Raw genomic sequence first — 14882 nt, forward strand, 5'->3', positions numbered from 1 at the left:
AGGCACTATGCTGGGGGGGGGGTAGGCCATAGCCTCCGAATTGGTGTAGGGTGGGGGGGTAATTTACTGTTTCTTTTTAGTTCTATGGGCCTCTTTCTTTCATGTCTCTGCGCTATACTTGTTTCGATTCGGGGTCCGGGTGTGGGGTGGATTGAGTGGGGGCGGCTTTTAGGGGGTGCGTATTTACTACTGTGATGATCCTGTTATCTAATTGCATCGCCTTACTGTATGAGATCTTTATGGCTGTTTTAATGATGCTGCTGCTCTCCAGTGTACGAAGCCGACTTGCGGACTCGAATCTCCTTGTCTCTATCCTTTACTGACTTTAATCTCGATAAAAATTTTTTTTTTTTTTTTTGAAAACCTTAAAATTAACCTTCACTTCTCCTTCCCCCGGTGTCAAGGATCCCTCCAGTGTATGAATCCTGAATCGTTGCTAATCTTGACCTTGCCGCACAGGGAATGTATTGTTTGCCTCTGTGCTTAACCGTATTGTGGCCGGCCTGATGGTTGTAGGCCCGTATTTGTTCTTTTACTATGCACAAATAAAGGTTTTTAAAGAAAAAAAAAAAAAAAAAAAAAAAAATCCTACACATTGATTGAAACACATATGATTTCTTGTCAATGTATAATGGGTAACTGTACCAATACCACATGTATGCAGACGACACCCAGCTGTACATGAAAATCTCATCACCTGACGATAGCAAGTCACTCAATGGAACCTTACACAAAACCCTTAACTGGCTTACCCTCAACCATCTCAAACTAAACCCCCCTCAAAACTGAATTTCTCCTTATTTCCCTGCCCAAGCAAGCACCCATCATTGAGGAATACATGAAAAATCTGTCTTCTCTCAACTGCACACTCTACGAAATCCCTGGGTATAGTGTTGGAGAGGAACTTGAGCATGCAGGATCACGTTAGTGCTTCTACCAAAGGTGCGAACTTCAAACTGAGCATCCTAAGGAAACTAAAACCTTTCCTTCCTCCCGATGACCTCAAGTCCGCAGTACAAGCACTAGTCATCTCAAGACTGGAATATGGCAGTGCAACACTCTGCAGTCTGCCTAAGTACAGACTGGCCTCCCTCAGAGCTTCATTGAATGCGGCCGCCAGGCTCGTCACACGCTCCAAGAAGTACAATCACATCTCCCCGGACCTGAAAACACTCAACTGGCTACCTTTCGAAGCAAGGATACACCTAAAACTTGCCTGCATGACCCACAAAGCCCTTCACTTTAACACACCTCTCTACCACGCAAAGAAACTTGAGCTATCGGGTGCTGCCCGCACCTTCAGGAGCTCCAGCACCCTCATACTTATACCAAAGGAATTCAAAAAACCAAAAAATCTACAACTCTTCCTTCTCAGGAATCGCTCCAAGAATCTGGAACGCCCTCCCAACTGAAGTGATGAAACTGATTCCATCAACAGTGTCCTTCCAAAAGCAAATGAAAGCGCTACTGATGAATACTTGCCTGTCCTAAAGTCCAGTAGGGGTCCTGAGTCACCTCATATACTATCACGCTGACGACTTTCTCGCCTTATCCTAATGTCCTATTCTTTTGCCCACTATTACATCGTTATGTAACTATTGCTATTTTTTGTAACTACTACTATTTTTTGTAACTACTGCTATTTTTTGTCTAGCATGTCGTTACGCAAATATTGTTATTTTTGTCTATTGCTATGACTCTGCAACGATTGCCCCCTCTCATCTGTGTCGCATCCCTCTGTAAAGTGCTCTGATACCCTCTAAGGTCATGTTCGCGCTATACAAAACTTTCTAATAAATAAATAAATAATAAAATACATAAAACTGTGATATAAAGCGCTCTGACACCCTGCATTGGGATGAGTAGCGCAATACCACTATAAAATAAATAAAGCAAAATAAAGGTATTTAAATTGTTATTTGTGTAAATACTGGAACAGACCAGCACATCTAACATTCCTACAGTGCATTTATACAGGGACTGAAGAGCGTCTAAGTGTGCGTCTCCTCCAAAGCCCCAGCCGGGATACTACAACAAAAGGCGGCCTGATAGCCCCTTACCGCCTGCCTTTGTTATGGCACCTCCAGGAATGGTGCACTTCAATGCTGTACAAAGAATAACAAGAAATCAAAAGTAGCACTTAACTGGCAAACTCTGTAAAGAGACGCCAATGTGTTTGAGTGTGAATAAACCCAATCTGACAACTTTGCGTTAGCTGTGCCTTGATTTATTTATTTTTACATGCTTTGAACTGGGTTTTTTTCCGTCCCAAGGCTTGCACTTTGCAAGAGAAAAATTTCAGAAAAAGACGACATTACCAGCAAAAGTGTTTCTTTCTTTTTTGTATCCAAAAAGCTACTGAAACTTGGCTGACCCATCCACAAATGCAAACATGCTAGGTTATTGTAGCTACAAAAAGTTAACATATTTACTTGCATTTTTCTGTTTATATTTATAAATACTGACAAAGGAAAAATATTTTCCATCTGTGTGTGTGTGTGTGTGTGTGTATATATATATATATATATATATATATATATATATATATATATATATATATATATATATATATATATATCTCACACTCTTTCTGACATAGAAAGAAATGGGTCGCACTCCGGTCTGGTTTTTCCACTTTGTTGATTTTAATGTTTGTAATCTCACTCCATAACAAACACAAACCACCGCGTTTCGGTCTCCACCTGACAGCCCGAAACGCGTTGGTTTGTGTTTGTTATGGAGTGAGATTACAAACATTAAAATCAACAAAGTGGAAAAACCAGACCGGAGTGCGACCCATTTCTTTCTATGTCAGAAAGAGTGTGAGATTTATTGGCGGCCAGGCTCGGTCGCGGGACAACGCACAACTACAAGAGCGCCATATCAACGAAAGGAGGTTTAATATATATATATATATATATATATATTGGAAGAAAGAGTTGCCCTTGCTCGAGGAAGCACTCGCGATGAGTTTAGCACGACTTTAATTGGAGGTTGTGGCACAGAGTACAGGAAACATTCAGAGCTCTTCTTTCACCTTACGCGTTTCAGGCTGGCGCCCTTGTTCACAGGTGTTCTCTGGGGTGATTGAGAACAGTGCGCGGTCATCTTTTCAAGTCCTCATTTCCCCGCCCTCATGGGCGTGTCGCTAGTGCTCGGGATTCTGGTTCTTGTGGTTCGCAGCACCGCATCCCATGTGGGATTCTTCTCCACCTCACATTAAAAACATCAAAGGACAAATATATATATATATATATATATATATATATATATATATATACACATACATACCACAAGGAATCGCCTCACCAACCGCACAGCGTCTGAGTGCAAGAGACGAACACGGACCCAAAGTAAGTGCTTAGTGGTTTTTATTGAATCAAAAACCCAATAGCTGCCATGACGCGTTTCGGCCTTCCAGAGGCCTTGATCACAAGTATATATATATGTTTTCAATAGTTACCCCTTCAGGTGAAGGGCACACTCGGGATCGCTCCTCATTACAGGTAGGTTTTTCAGCCACAACCTCTTAACTTTGGCCAACGCGTTTCGGGCAGATACGCCCTTCTTCATGGGCCGTAGGTGAAGATGACGATAAGAAAGCACTGCCAGTGAAATCCCTCTTTTATTTTGCCAATCAGCATGTTAGATATCACCCAATGCATTCTGGGACTGGTAGTGCGAAAATAACTACCCATGTGGGCGTCGTCAAAGTCACTCCTTAAAACAATCAAAGTGGGATTACAATGTGCTGTCCGCCTCACTGTACAATATATTTGGCATCTCCCGCACCACTCAAACTGTGCAATCCAAACAGCAAGCAGACCCGCGTGGTCTCGGGGGTGGAACTCCGATGTAGCAGCGGCCACACAGGAATTGCCTCTTCCGTGTAGCTGATCAATCCAACAGCACACGGACCCACGAGGCACAGGCGGTGGAGCTCTTCCGTGACCAAGGGCTGGCCACTAATTTGTTTTCAATAGTTACCCCTTCAGGTGAAGGACACACTCGGGATCGCTCCTCATTACAGGTAGGTTTTTCAGCCACAACCTCTTAACTTTGGTCAACGCGTTTCGGGCAGATACGCCCTTCTTCATGGGCCGTAGGTGAAGATGACGATAAGAAAGCACTGCCAGTGAAATCCCTCTTTTCTTTTGCCAATCAACATGTTAGATATCACCCAATGCATTCTGGGACTGGTAGTGCGAAAATAACTACGCGGAACGGGAGATGCCTGGTGATATTTATTCCCCATTTGACTTTGTTTCCTCGACTTTGATTGTTTGTATTATTGAAAATTATTATAGCACCCCACCTGGATATATTTTTTTGGGGTGACGACCAGCCCCAGAATTCATCGTGATTGAAACCAAGGAGTAATAAACATAAATAAGGGGATATGCTGGTGGCTGTTCGCTATCTGTTTTAATCATGGCTGCCTTAGAAGAAGAGCTAAGTGCTTGAAACGCGTCGCAGCAGATAATGTAGAGGCTGTCAGGTGGGGACCTGAGCGATCCCGAGTGTGCCTCCACCTTGAGGGGTAACTTTTGAAGCATATTAGTGGCCAACCCTTGGTCACGGACGGCACCACCACAGGAAGATTGTGGGTCCGCGGCCGCCGGAGCACCGAGCGGCATCGCGGAACGGGAGATGCCTGGTGATATTTATTCCCCATTTGACTTTGTTTCCTCGACTTTGATTGTTTGTGTTATTGAAAATTATTATAGCACCCCACCTGGATATATTTTTTTTGGGTGACTATCAGCCCCAGAATTCATCGTGATTGAAACCAAGGAGTAATAAACATAAATAAGGGGATATGCTGGTGGCTGTTCGCTATCTGTTTTCATCATGGCTGCCTTAGAAGAAGAGCTAAGTGCTTGAAACGCGTCGCAGCAGATAATGTTGAGGCTGTCAGGTGGGGACCTGAGCGATCCCGAGTGTGCCTCCACCTTGAGGGGTAACTTTTGAAGCATATTAGTGGCCAACCCTTGGTCACGGACGGCACCACCACAGGAAGATTGTGGGTCCGCGGCCGCCGGAGCACCGAGCGGCATCGCGGAACGGGAGATGCCTGGTGATATTTATTCCCCATTTGACTTTGTTTCCTCGACTTTGATTGTTTGTATTATTGAAAATTATTATAGCACCCCACCTGGATATATTTTTTTTGGGTGACTACCAGCCCCAGAATTCATCGTGATTGAAACCAAGGAGTAATAAACATAAATAAGGGGATATGCTGGTGGCTGTTCGCTATCTGTTTTCATCATGGCTGCCTTAGAAGAAGAGCTAAGTGCTTGAAACGCGTCGCAGCAGATAATGTAGAGGCTGTCCGGTGGGGACCTGAGCGATCCCGAGTGTGCCTCCACCTTGAGGGGTAACTTTTGAAGCATATTAGTGGCCAACCCTTGGTCACGGACGGCACCACCACAGGAAGATTGTGGGTCCGCGGCCGCCGGAGCACCGAGCGGCATCGCGGAACGGGAGATGCCTGGTGATATTTATTCCCCATTTGACTTTGTTTCCTCGACTGATTGTTTGTATTATTGAAAATTATTATAGCACCCCACCTGGATATATTTTTTTTGGGTGACTACCAGACCCACAATTCATCGTGATTGAAACCAAGGAGTAATAAACATAAATAAGGGGATATGCTGGTGGCTGTTCGCTATCTGATTTCATCATGGCTCCCTTAGAAGAAGAGCTAAGTGCTTGAAACGCGTCGCAGAAGATAATGTAGAGGCTGTCAGGTGGGGACCTGAGCGATCCGAGTGTGCCTCCACCTTGACGGGTAACTTTTGAAGCATATTAGTGGCCAACCCTTGGTCACGGACGGCACCACCACAGGAAGATTGTGGGTCCGCGGCCGCCGGAGCACTGAGCGGCATCGCGGAACGGGAGATGCCTGGTGATATGTATTCCCCATTTGACTTTGTTTCCTCGACTTTGATTGTTTGTATTATTGAAAATTATTATAGCACCCCACCTGGATATATTTTTTTGGGGTGACTACCAGCCCCAGAATTCATCGTGATTGAAACAAAGGAGTAATAAACATAAATAAGGGGATATGCTGGTGGCTGTTCGCTATCTGTTTTCATCATGGCTGCCTTAGAAGAAGAACTAAGTGCTTGAAACGCGTCGCAGCAGATAATGCAGAGGCTGTCAGGTGGGGACCTGAGCGATCCAGAGTGTGCCTCCACCTTGAGGGGTAACTTTAGATATATATATATATATATATATATACATATATATATGCAAAAATCCGTTTAAACAGAAAACCGGGAGCCTTAATCTTAAGTGACAGATTGTCGTTTTCTGTACTTACTGGATTTGGCTATATAACAAAGCATGTTCAACATACAGCAAATTCAATAGTCTTTCATCCTCAGAAGTAGGATAAGAAAAGAAAGAAGGATAATTGTTTTAGAAGAATGTAACCTACAAGTTACTTTAGATGATAAGATGAATCTGGTTTCAAAACTACTGCCTCATCCAAGAAATTTAGAGAAGGAGGGCGACAGAAGAGTTCAGAAATATTGTACAGAAGTAAAAGCTACAAGAAAAGACACCCTTAAAGAAAGAAATTAAGTCTACTCTGTCCAAGAGTTCAAAGAGGTGAGATTAAAGACATTTCAGGGCCAAAAGGAGATCCCAAAGGCAATATTACAAGAAAGAGGTCTAGCAATGGAGAAGCTCTTGAACAGCCTTAATTCAAGATTATCATCACCCTATAAAGACAGAGAGCATCACCACGAAAGTCTTCATTAAAAATGATTGCAACTTAAGAGTTGCTAAAGATGGGTTCTTATGAAATTCTTCTAGCAAGAATTAAAGACTAGAAGACACCAAGCAAGAAGTGGAAGAGGCCTTGTGAGTCATCATGAGTCAAAATTCGCCCATTGCCTAGTTTATGACTTTAGAGTTGAAGGTCTTCTTGAGCATTGAACAACCGCACCAAAATTAGAGGGTAGCCCTTATTGCAAAACAGTCAACAGTTTATTGTACCGACCGAAAGGGGTAATGTTTAGGTGAACAATCGAGACTTTAGGACAGATGGAAAAAGAGGCAGAACCCAAAGAGTTTGAAGGGCCATATTCTTTAAGCGTTCTGTGGGACCAAAACGGGACAACTCGGAGTATATCCGTTTTCACCTTCAAGATTTTCAACAGTATTCTCAGAATCTACAGGAAGGGAGGAAATGCATGAAGAAGTTTTTCTTTGGCCATTCAAGCAAGGAAGCATTGACTCCTCATACCCCTTTTGCCAGGAATGTGAAGCAAAATAGCAGGAGCAAACAGTCTGTTTTGGACACAAGCAAGTTCACAAATGGGGTGCTGACTGTTGAAAATTATATGTAAAAAAACTGTCTTTAATACAGTCAGATTCTGTAAGGAGAAAAACACCCTGCTAAGGTGATCCACTTCCAGATTGTCTTCCACCTTCATATGTACTGCTGAAAATGATAGTAGATGCTTCTCTGCGCATGTTCCCAGATTGTATGCTTCTTCATTGAAAGACCTTGAATGGGTACTGACCTGGTGATTTATGTAGGCCACAGTCACTATGTTGTAGGTTCTTATCAACACACTGATCTCTAGAGATACTGCTGAAACTTGAGCAGCTCTCGATACACTGCTCTCAGGTCTCTCCAGTTTGAAGAATTTTCTGGGTTTCTTCAGGGTCCATCATGCTTAAACGGAGTAGCCCTCTAAGATAGCTCTCCTCCAGATTGTGCTTACATATGTGGCTATTCTGCATGCAATGGAAAGTCACCAAGTAAATTTTTTGGATTCATCCTCTACTGCAATATTGAATGGATCTCTGATGTTAGCAGCACCATTTTCTCCAGATTCCGAGGTAATCTGGAGAGATACATCTGCAGGTGCAACAATAAAGGTCTTACTCTCTGCACTTTAAAGAAGCAAGATACATATGTCCCTGAATTTTTATCTACATCCTTGCTTCCATGCTAAATCTTACTGCAGTTGGAAAAGAGTGACCAATAATTTGCATAAATAAAGCGTCCTCTCTATTGGCAGGAAATCTCTGTACAAATCGGTCCTGAGTATGACTCCTATCAGGTCATTCTAAAGGGCTTTGAATTTAATGCACTACCTAACAGGCAGCCAATGAAGATGTTTGATGGCTTGTGAAGCCAATGTGTGTTTGGCAATTCCAGTCAACATTATGGCAGTCGCAAGACCTGAAGCATATTAAGGTGTTATGCATGTTGAGATACAAGGCATTGCAGTAGTCTATTTTGGCAAAAACTAACGTAGTGATCACAGTTTTTTGGGAATTGTCGGGGATGAAAGGAAAAACCTTTCTGAGCGGCCTTAGGAAGAGGAAAGAAGAGGACATGACTGCGTTGACCTGCAACCCAAATGTCAATTTATTGTCTATTACCACTCTCAAGTTCCTAACCTTATTCATTGGGGTGGGCAGGGCCCCCATTTCCTCTGGCCACCAAGATGGGGCCCATAGTGAAGGAATGTTTCCAAACAGGATGGCCTCTGTTTCCCCAGACTTGAGTTTTAAACAGTTCAGGTTCATCCATTTGCCAATTGCTACTTAGATTGTTTTCTTTCATAGTGGTTTCCCACATGGCTGCCAAAAACATCCTTTGTTTTTGTAAGAAGATGATCAGCTAGGGATCTTAGATTGATACTTCCTGAAAGAAAAAGAATGGGTTTTTTTCAATTTTTCTCAGGAGGTAGAGAGCTCTTTGGCATTTTTGTTCCTAACTGCTAAAACTATAACTAAGTCAGTCTTAGCTCTAGCCTCAAATATATAGAGTCTTGATCTGATTGTTTATATTTTTTAAGTAGCCTTAGTGTAGGTAACCATTGTAATAGCAGCTGAAGAAAGGATTTTTTTCCGGCTTATTCAGCGAAGCCCAGTCTTAATTCTATAGTAGTTTAAGATTACCAATTTGCTGCAAACCCACCTTAATCACAGAAACTGTTAATTGGGAAGCTTCTATCTGAATATTCAATCGTACTTCTCCTCTTGACAAGACATCATCGAAAGTAGTAATATCGGGGGCATGTCCAAGATGGCGGCAGAGTAGGAGCTCTCACTTGCAGCTCTGCTGCCAATCCTCCGCTTTGGAGAGGTTCAGGGTCAGTTTGGAAGTGCATCGGACCGGGAATGTGCGCTTCTACCTCTACAATTGTGAACCGAGACTCAGATGGTTTGAATTGAAGTGGAGTGACCTGCAATCCCCGCTGAGTTTTTTAGGCCTGCGGACCACGATTGTGAGCTGGCGGTCGGGCAGGGCGATGCAGTGGCTGACCTCCCCATACTTCCTGTCGCCCAAGCCTCTCAGTCCCGGCCTGCTCGGAAGGGGAGTGCGCCGAAGATTTTTGCCACCCTGGGACAGATACTGCTGCACGTTCTGCAGATCGCCAAACCCGTAAGCATCGGTGTCCATGCAGTGGCGTACCCAGCTGCATGCTATCAAAGACCAGAGGCCAAAAAGCAGCACCGCCCTGAACCCCCCTGAGACCTCATCCCCAGGTCTTCTTGGGCAGTGCTCTTTAATGAAAGGCAAGTGGCATAACCTTCGTGGACCCTCATTACTTCAGGCATTGATGGAGGGACCCTTCCTAAATCTCCCATTTTAAAGGACCTGGAGTGGGCTAGCTCGCTTGCTCTGCTCCCATGCATAAGAGGTCCTGACTGAAATCTTCCAATCCGTACTCTGCATTTTGTTGGCCCTTAGGAGAAACCCCTGAGGAATACCCCCTAGCTTATATTCTTCCTTGGACTTCTCCGTCATCTTCAGCCCTGCGGAATGAGGGGCCTCACTAGCTTTGCTTGACTTTGAGTGAGATGAACAATACGCTCACCTGCCTTATTTGGGCCTGTGCTAAAGAGACTCATGTGCTGTTCCCATCATTATGGCCACCCACCTTCCCAAAATGATGGTACCCTGACAAATTTGTTCTCGAAGACGCCAGCGAAGAAAGAGGAACAGCCTAGAGAGGACTCTCCCACTCATACTCAGGAACAGGCGCAAGACCTGGCGGATGATACCCCTCTTTCTTGGAGCAACTATTTGGGATCCTTAGAGACGATATAGATATGTTGAAACAGGATATAGCCTCGGAGGTGAAAGAGCTTAGAAAAGACGATGAGATCTGGGCCAAAGAGTGGATTCTCTCAAACAAATCTTGATGCACAAGAAAAGGAGATGGGTTGTCACCACAGAGAGCTCCTTGAATTGGAGGATAAAAATTTGGATCTGCAATTCCAGTTCGAAGACTTTGAAAACCGCTCACATCGCTCTAACATTCGAATTAAGGGAGTTCCTCTGCGGGCTGTCACAAGGAACGTTGAGGAGTTTACAGTTCGTCTTTTTCTACATGTGGCCTCGGAGGTTGTTGGCCAGGAGGTCATCCTTGAACGCATCAATACAGCTGGCCGCCCTCCAAGTTTTCTTAGCTAAGCACAGGACATACATACCTATTCGCAGTATTATAAACAGAGAGTCCATCCTAGCAGCGGTCCATGATAAACCTTCTATTGATTTTGAGGGATTCAATATAAGCTTATATCAAGATCTCTCGCCGATAACGTTGCAGCGCCAGCATGCCTTTCGAACCTTGATAGACATACTTCGTGAGAAGGGTATCCGACATAGAGGGGGACATCCTTTCCTTTCACTTTGTGTGGAACAACGAGACCCAGAGTGTCCGCTCTTTGGATGAGGCACAATCCCTGCCTGTTATGCCTAAACTACAGGAATCTACCCATTACCCAGACATCTTCATAGTCATCATTGGCTGGCCCCCAACGCTCTGCTCGCACAAAAATGGCTAACCTACGTGGTCCTTCAAAAGTTAAGAGTCTTAGAGAGAAGGCCAAACTGCTGAGTCTACTACAATGTAAGGACAGTGCCTCTGAGGCGGATAGCAACCACCTAAGCAAGAAATCTCTGACTTTTCTGTTTGTAACTGACCACAGGGTTGACACCATCTACGGTCTGCACTGTTCTTTTTTTTTTGTCCACCAGTGCTGGTAACAGAAAACACCGCTACCTTTCGTAACAGATCTCCTTTCAAACAGCGGAACCCCTTTCCCCTCTTGATGCATCATGTTAACGGCAAACACTCTGTGTGAATGACTTGGACCCTCACAGGTTATTTAGTTACCTTTCCAGGCAGGAAACCATTTTGTTACAATGTTTCTGGTTTTTCTCTTCTTTTCCTTTTCTATTGCGATCCATCTGGGTTCAGTCCCACTATAGACATTTCTTGTGGGTGATCCCGAGGGTCTTCAGTTTTCATGTGGGCGCATGAGGTACAGACTAAAGACACAGTCTGTATGAGCTATGGTTAACGCCTTAACAGAAGAGGTTTGAATGCCCCTGTGAAATGTTTGGTGCTACTCTCCCTCTTCAGAGAAGTTGCATGTGATATATATTTTTCCTGCAGGAAACCCACTTGCTTAAGCTTGACTCATGGTTAACAAAGTTTACACATTTAAATCAATATGTTAGTTATAGAAACCTTGAGATTTCATGGAAACTACCTTACCTTTACATTTATTGTGAAATTCCTATACACTGTACAGGCACCATAGAGGAAGACGTCCCCGTCATTAGTGATGCATCCATCAACATAGCCACTGGCATTTAGGTAAGCACACATGGCCTCAGCTTCACCGGCCGCTTGCACCCAAGGGATTCCCAGACATTCCAGCAAGCACAGACACTATAGAAGAAGAGACAAGGAAAAACACAGCAATTAGAGTGAACAGTGACTCATATGAAACTTAGGGAAAATCATCATATAATAGAAATCCGCAGCAGCCTGTAATATTAGTGTTCGGAAGCACAAAAAGTTAAAATAAAATTATAAATATATATATTTATTTATTCACATTCGCTGAAAAAAACAAAGGTGCCCTAAGGTAACTATAACTCGTGCCCTCACCATGATATTATCAGTGATCTCAAAGAAGATGTCTTGAGTGATGTAATTTGTAAGGTAATTAGCAGTACATGGCGAGGGCGCGAGTTACATTTACCTTAGGGCACAAGCTATAGTTACTTGAGATAACTAACGAGAATTGGTGAATTTCAGCCGTTTTTAGAGTTTAAAACTAAACATTTCACCTAACTATAACGTTACTTTAACCTTTGGTTTTTTTCAGTGAAGTTCTAGTTTTTTCAAAAATGTAAAGTAATATTGAATTACTATACGTTAATCCAATCCCTAGTGCGCAGGGCCTCTGATCGTGTGCGCCCTGAGACTCTAGTCTTCACAGGGAGTTTGCTCATGCATGGCGGGTGGTTGGCCAAAGTCCTGCATCCAGTCTCCCGAATGCGGCCAACCCCACGCTGTGCATGAGAAGCAGTCTTTTCTGATTTCAAGTACCATGAGGCACTGCAGGAATAATTTCCAAAATACCAGGCCCACTCCGTTTACAGAGTATGCTTTTCACAGGCAATTTATTTTGCTGCCTCCTGGGCTCGTTACTATGGTGACAAGTGTATTAAAAATTGTATTTCTGCAGCACGACAACGCAGCATCACAAATTAAAACTGCTGTGCGACGTAGATCCCCTGAACATAATTGAAACCAGCCACAGCAAAGGAAAAAAAATCTTGAATCTGGGCCGATGTGTGTGGGGAGCAGGGGGAGGGGTCTTACTGTCTAACTCAAGTCACACTGTAAATTAGCTCTCTCTGACAGCTCAGGACCCTCTAACAAAAGGGATACAACATGAGACTATGCAGTTCAGTGCACAACCAGATAAGTAAGTCACCTGCGCAAGCCTCTACTCAGCACACTAGTGGAAGCCCGGCCTGCTGCATGAGAGAAGGTCCAAACAAGCCTCACTTAGGCCCATGGGCCACCAGTCACCAGTATCATCCGCACTGGGTTGTATGATATAAGCAAGCATGCTTCAACAACGTGATCTGAAAGAAACAAGTTAGATATAGATTCCTTACCTTAGAATTACCCCCAGGCGTCAGACTGGATCCGGAACGTTTTTTTCGTCAGCGGTACCTCTGTGCGTCAGAAGGTGGCGTCGGTTGGCTCCGCGTCCGTCGTTGGTGTCGTGGTCACCAGGATGACGTCGCAGCAGCTACTTAGACGCCGCCCTCGCACGCTGACATCAGTTCTTTCTTTTTCCACGCTAGCCAGCGCAGATATGGAGAGAGCGGTACCTCAAGTCATTTTTTGACTGACTTTTTTCTCGACTTTTGTCGGCTTCTTTTCTGAGTCTATCGACTCCTGGTGCACGTAGGGATGCCCGTATTCAAGGCTTGCAGTTCCTGTACCCAACTGATGTCCGTTACGGATCCGCACAGCATGTGTCTCTTTTGCCTGGAGCGCGACCAAGACCCAAAGTCGTGCTCCGACTGCCGGTCGATGGCACCAAAGGCTTTGAGGGAGCGATCCCAAAAGTTGCTTGAGTGCCGGCAGTTGGCTCTGCGCCGTTCGAGGTCCCGGTCGCTAGGGAGGTTGAGGGATCGGTAGCGGACGCATCACCACTGGTCTAAGTCATTGAAGTCTTCGCACTAGGGGTCGGGTAAGTCGAAGCACAAAAACAGGTCGAAGAAGCATCGTTGCTCTTTGACTTCTTCCTGTCGGTCGGCTGACGCAACGAGGGATGCGGACGGTGCCCCTCCCGCAGCTCCGCACGCGGAGCCCGAGGAGTTGACTCTGAGCTTCCCTCCCTTCCCGGGGCCCGAAGCAACACCCACCCAACTTCGTTCGTTCTACGAATCGATGCATGCCATCTTTGGGCATCCCAAACCCGCCGGCGTGCTTTCGGGCCCCGCTGACTCTGTGGGGGAACCTAGGCCTTCTCCGCCGTCGGCTCTGGCCCCGGCGCCGCCAGGCCCCCGTGGATCCAGGCCTATATCCGGATCGGCGCCGGTTGACCTGATTACATCTCCACCAGCGCCGCTTCCTCCGGCACCGCAACCGACGGCGGTCATGTCCCCGGCCGACGTCGACCCCGGCCTCCATCCCGAAGTGGAACTGGAGCCAAACCGGCAACGCCCGACGCCGGATCCGGCGCTGAGTGGGGTTTTTGTGCCCCTGTTCACTCCTGGGGGTCCTTTACGGCCAGATTGGCAACCTGAGGAAGAGGAGGAGGACTGGAGGGGTCAGCGACTTGAGACCCTCACGGGTGATTAGTGTGCTCTACAAATGCTTGATTGATTGATTCATTGATTGACCCTTTAACTGATCCTATTGAATCTGAGCAGGACTGGAGAAAGGAACTGGGGGATGCCAGTGGTCTTGACACCTCTCCTGACCTTGACATGTTGTCTCCTCCACCGTGGCTATGGTGGAGGGGGCCTCATACGCAGTGGTGTTGCGTAGGGCGGCCGAAGCCCTCAACCTCGAGCTTCCTACGGTGGCAGTCAGGACTAACCTCCTGACAGAGGTGCTTCAGCCGGCGGAGAGCTCTTCGGAGCCCATGTTGCCCAATAATGAAGCCCTTATCGACGTCCTTTTGGGCACGTGGTCTAGGCCCAACACGGGGGCACCAGTGGATAGGATGATTGCCCGACGCCACCACCCGGCTCCAGGTGACCCCACTTTCCTCTCCCAACACCCCACCCCTGAGAGCTTGGTGGTCCAAGCCTCTACTTCCAAGAGCGCATTCCCTACCGCTCCCCCGAAAAAGGGAATCCAAGAAGCTGGACCACCTTGGGAAGAAGATTTTCTCTTCCTCCAGCTTGGGACTGCGGTCTGTAAACACGCATGTCTATTGGGCCGCTACTCCCAATCTGTGTGGGACTCGGTTGTGCAGGTGTTGCCTCAGTGTCCGGAGGAGGCCCGGACAGTGCTCTCCCAGGGTATTGCCACCGGGAGGAATGCAGCAAAGTTTACAATCTGTTGCAG

General features: G+C 45.7%; 1 protein-coding gene across 1 annotated transcript in view; it reads right to left on the reverse strand.

The window, feature by feature from the left end:
• GEN1 (GEN1 structure-specific endonuclease) overlaps positions 1 to 14882 on the reverse strand; it is a 191430-nt gene that overhangs the window by 131895 nt on the left and 44653 nt on the right. Inside the window, exon 4 of the mRNA XM_085610642.1 lies at positions 11550 to 11726. Coding sequence (XP_085466768.1) covers positions 11550 to 11726 — 177 coding nt within the window. The remainder of the gene's footprint in view (positions 1 to 11549; positions 11727 to 14882) is intronic.

This window comes from Triturus cristatus, chromosome 6 (genome assembly GCF_964204655.1).
Source record: "Triturus cristatus chromosome 6, aTriCri1.1, whole genome shotgun sequence".
NCBI classification, from domain to species: Eukaryota; Metazoa; Chordata; class Amphibia; order Caudata; family Salamandridae; genus Triturus; species Triturus cristatus.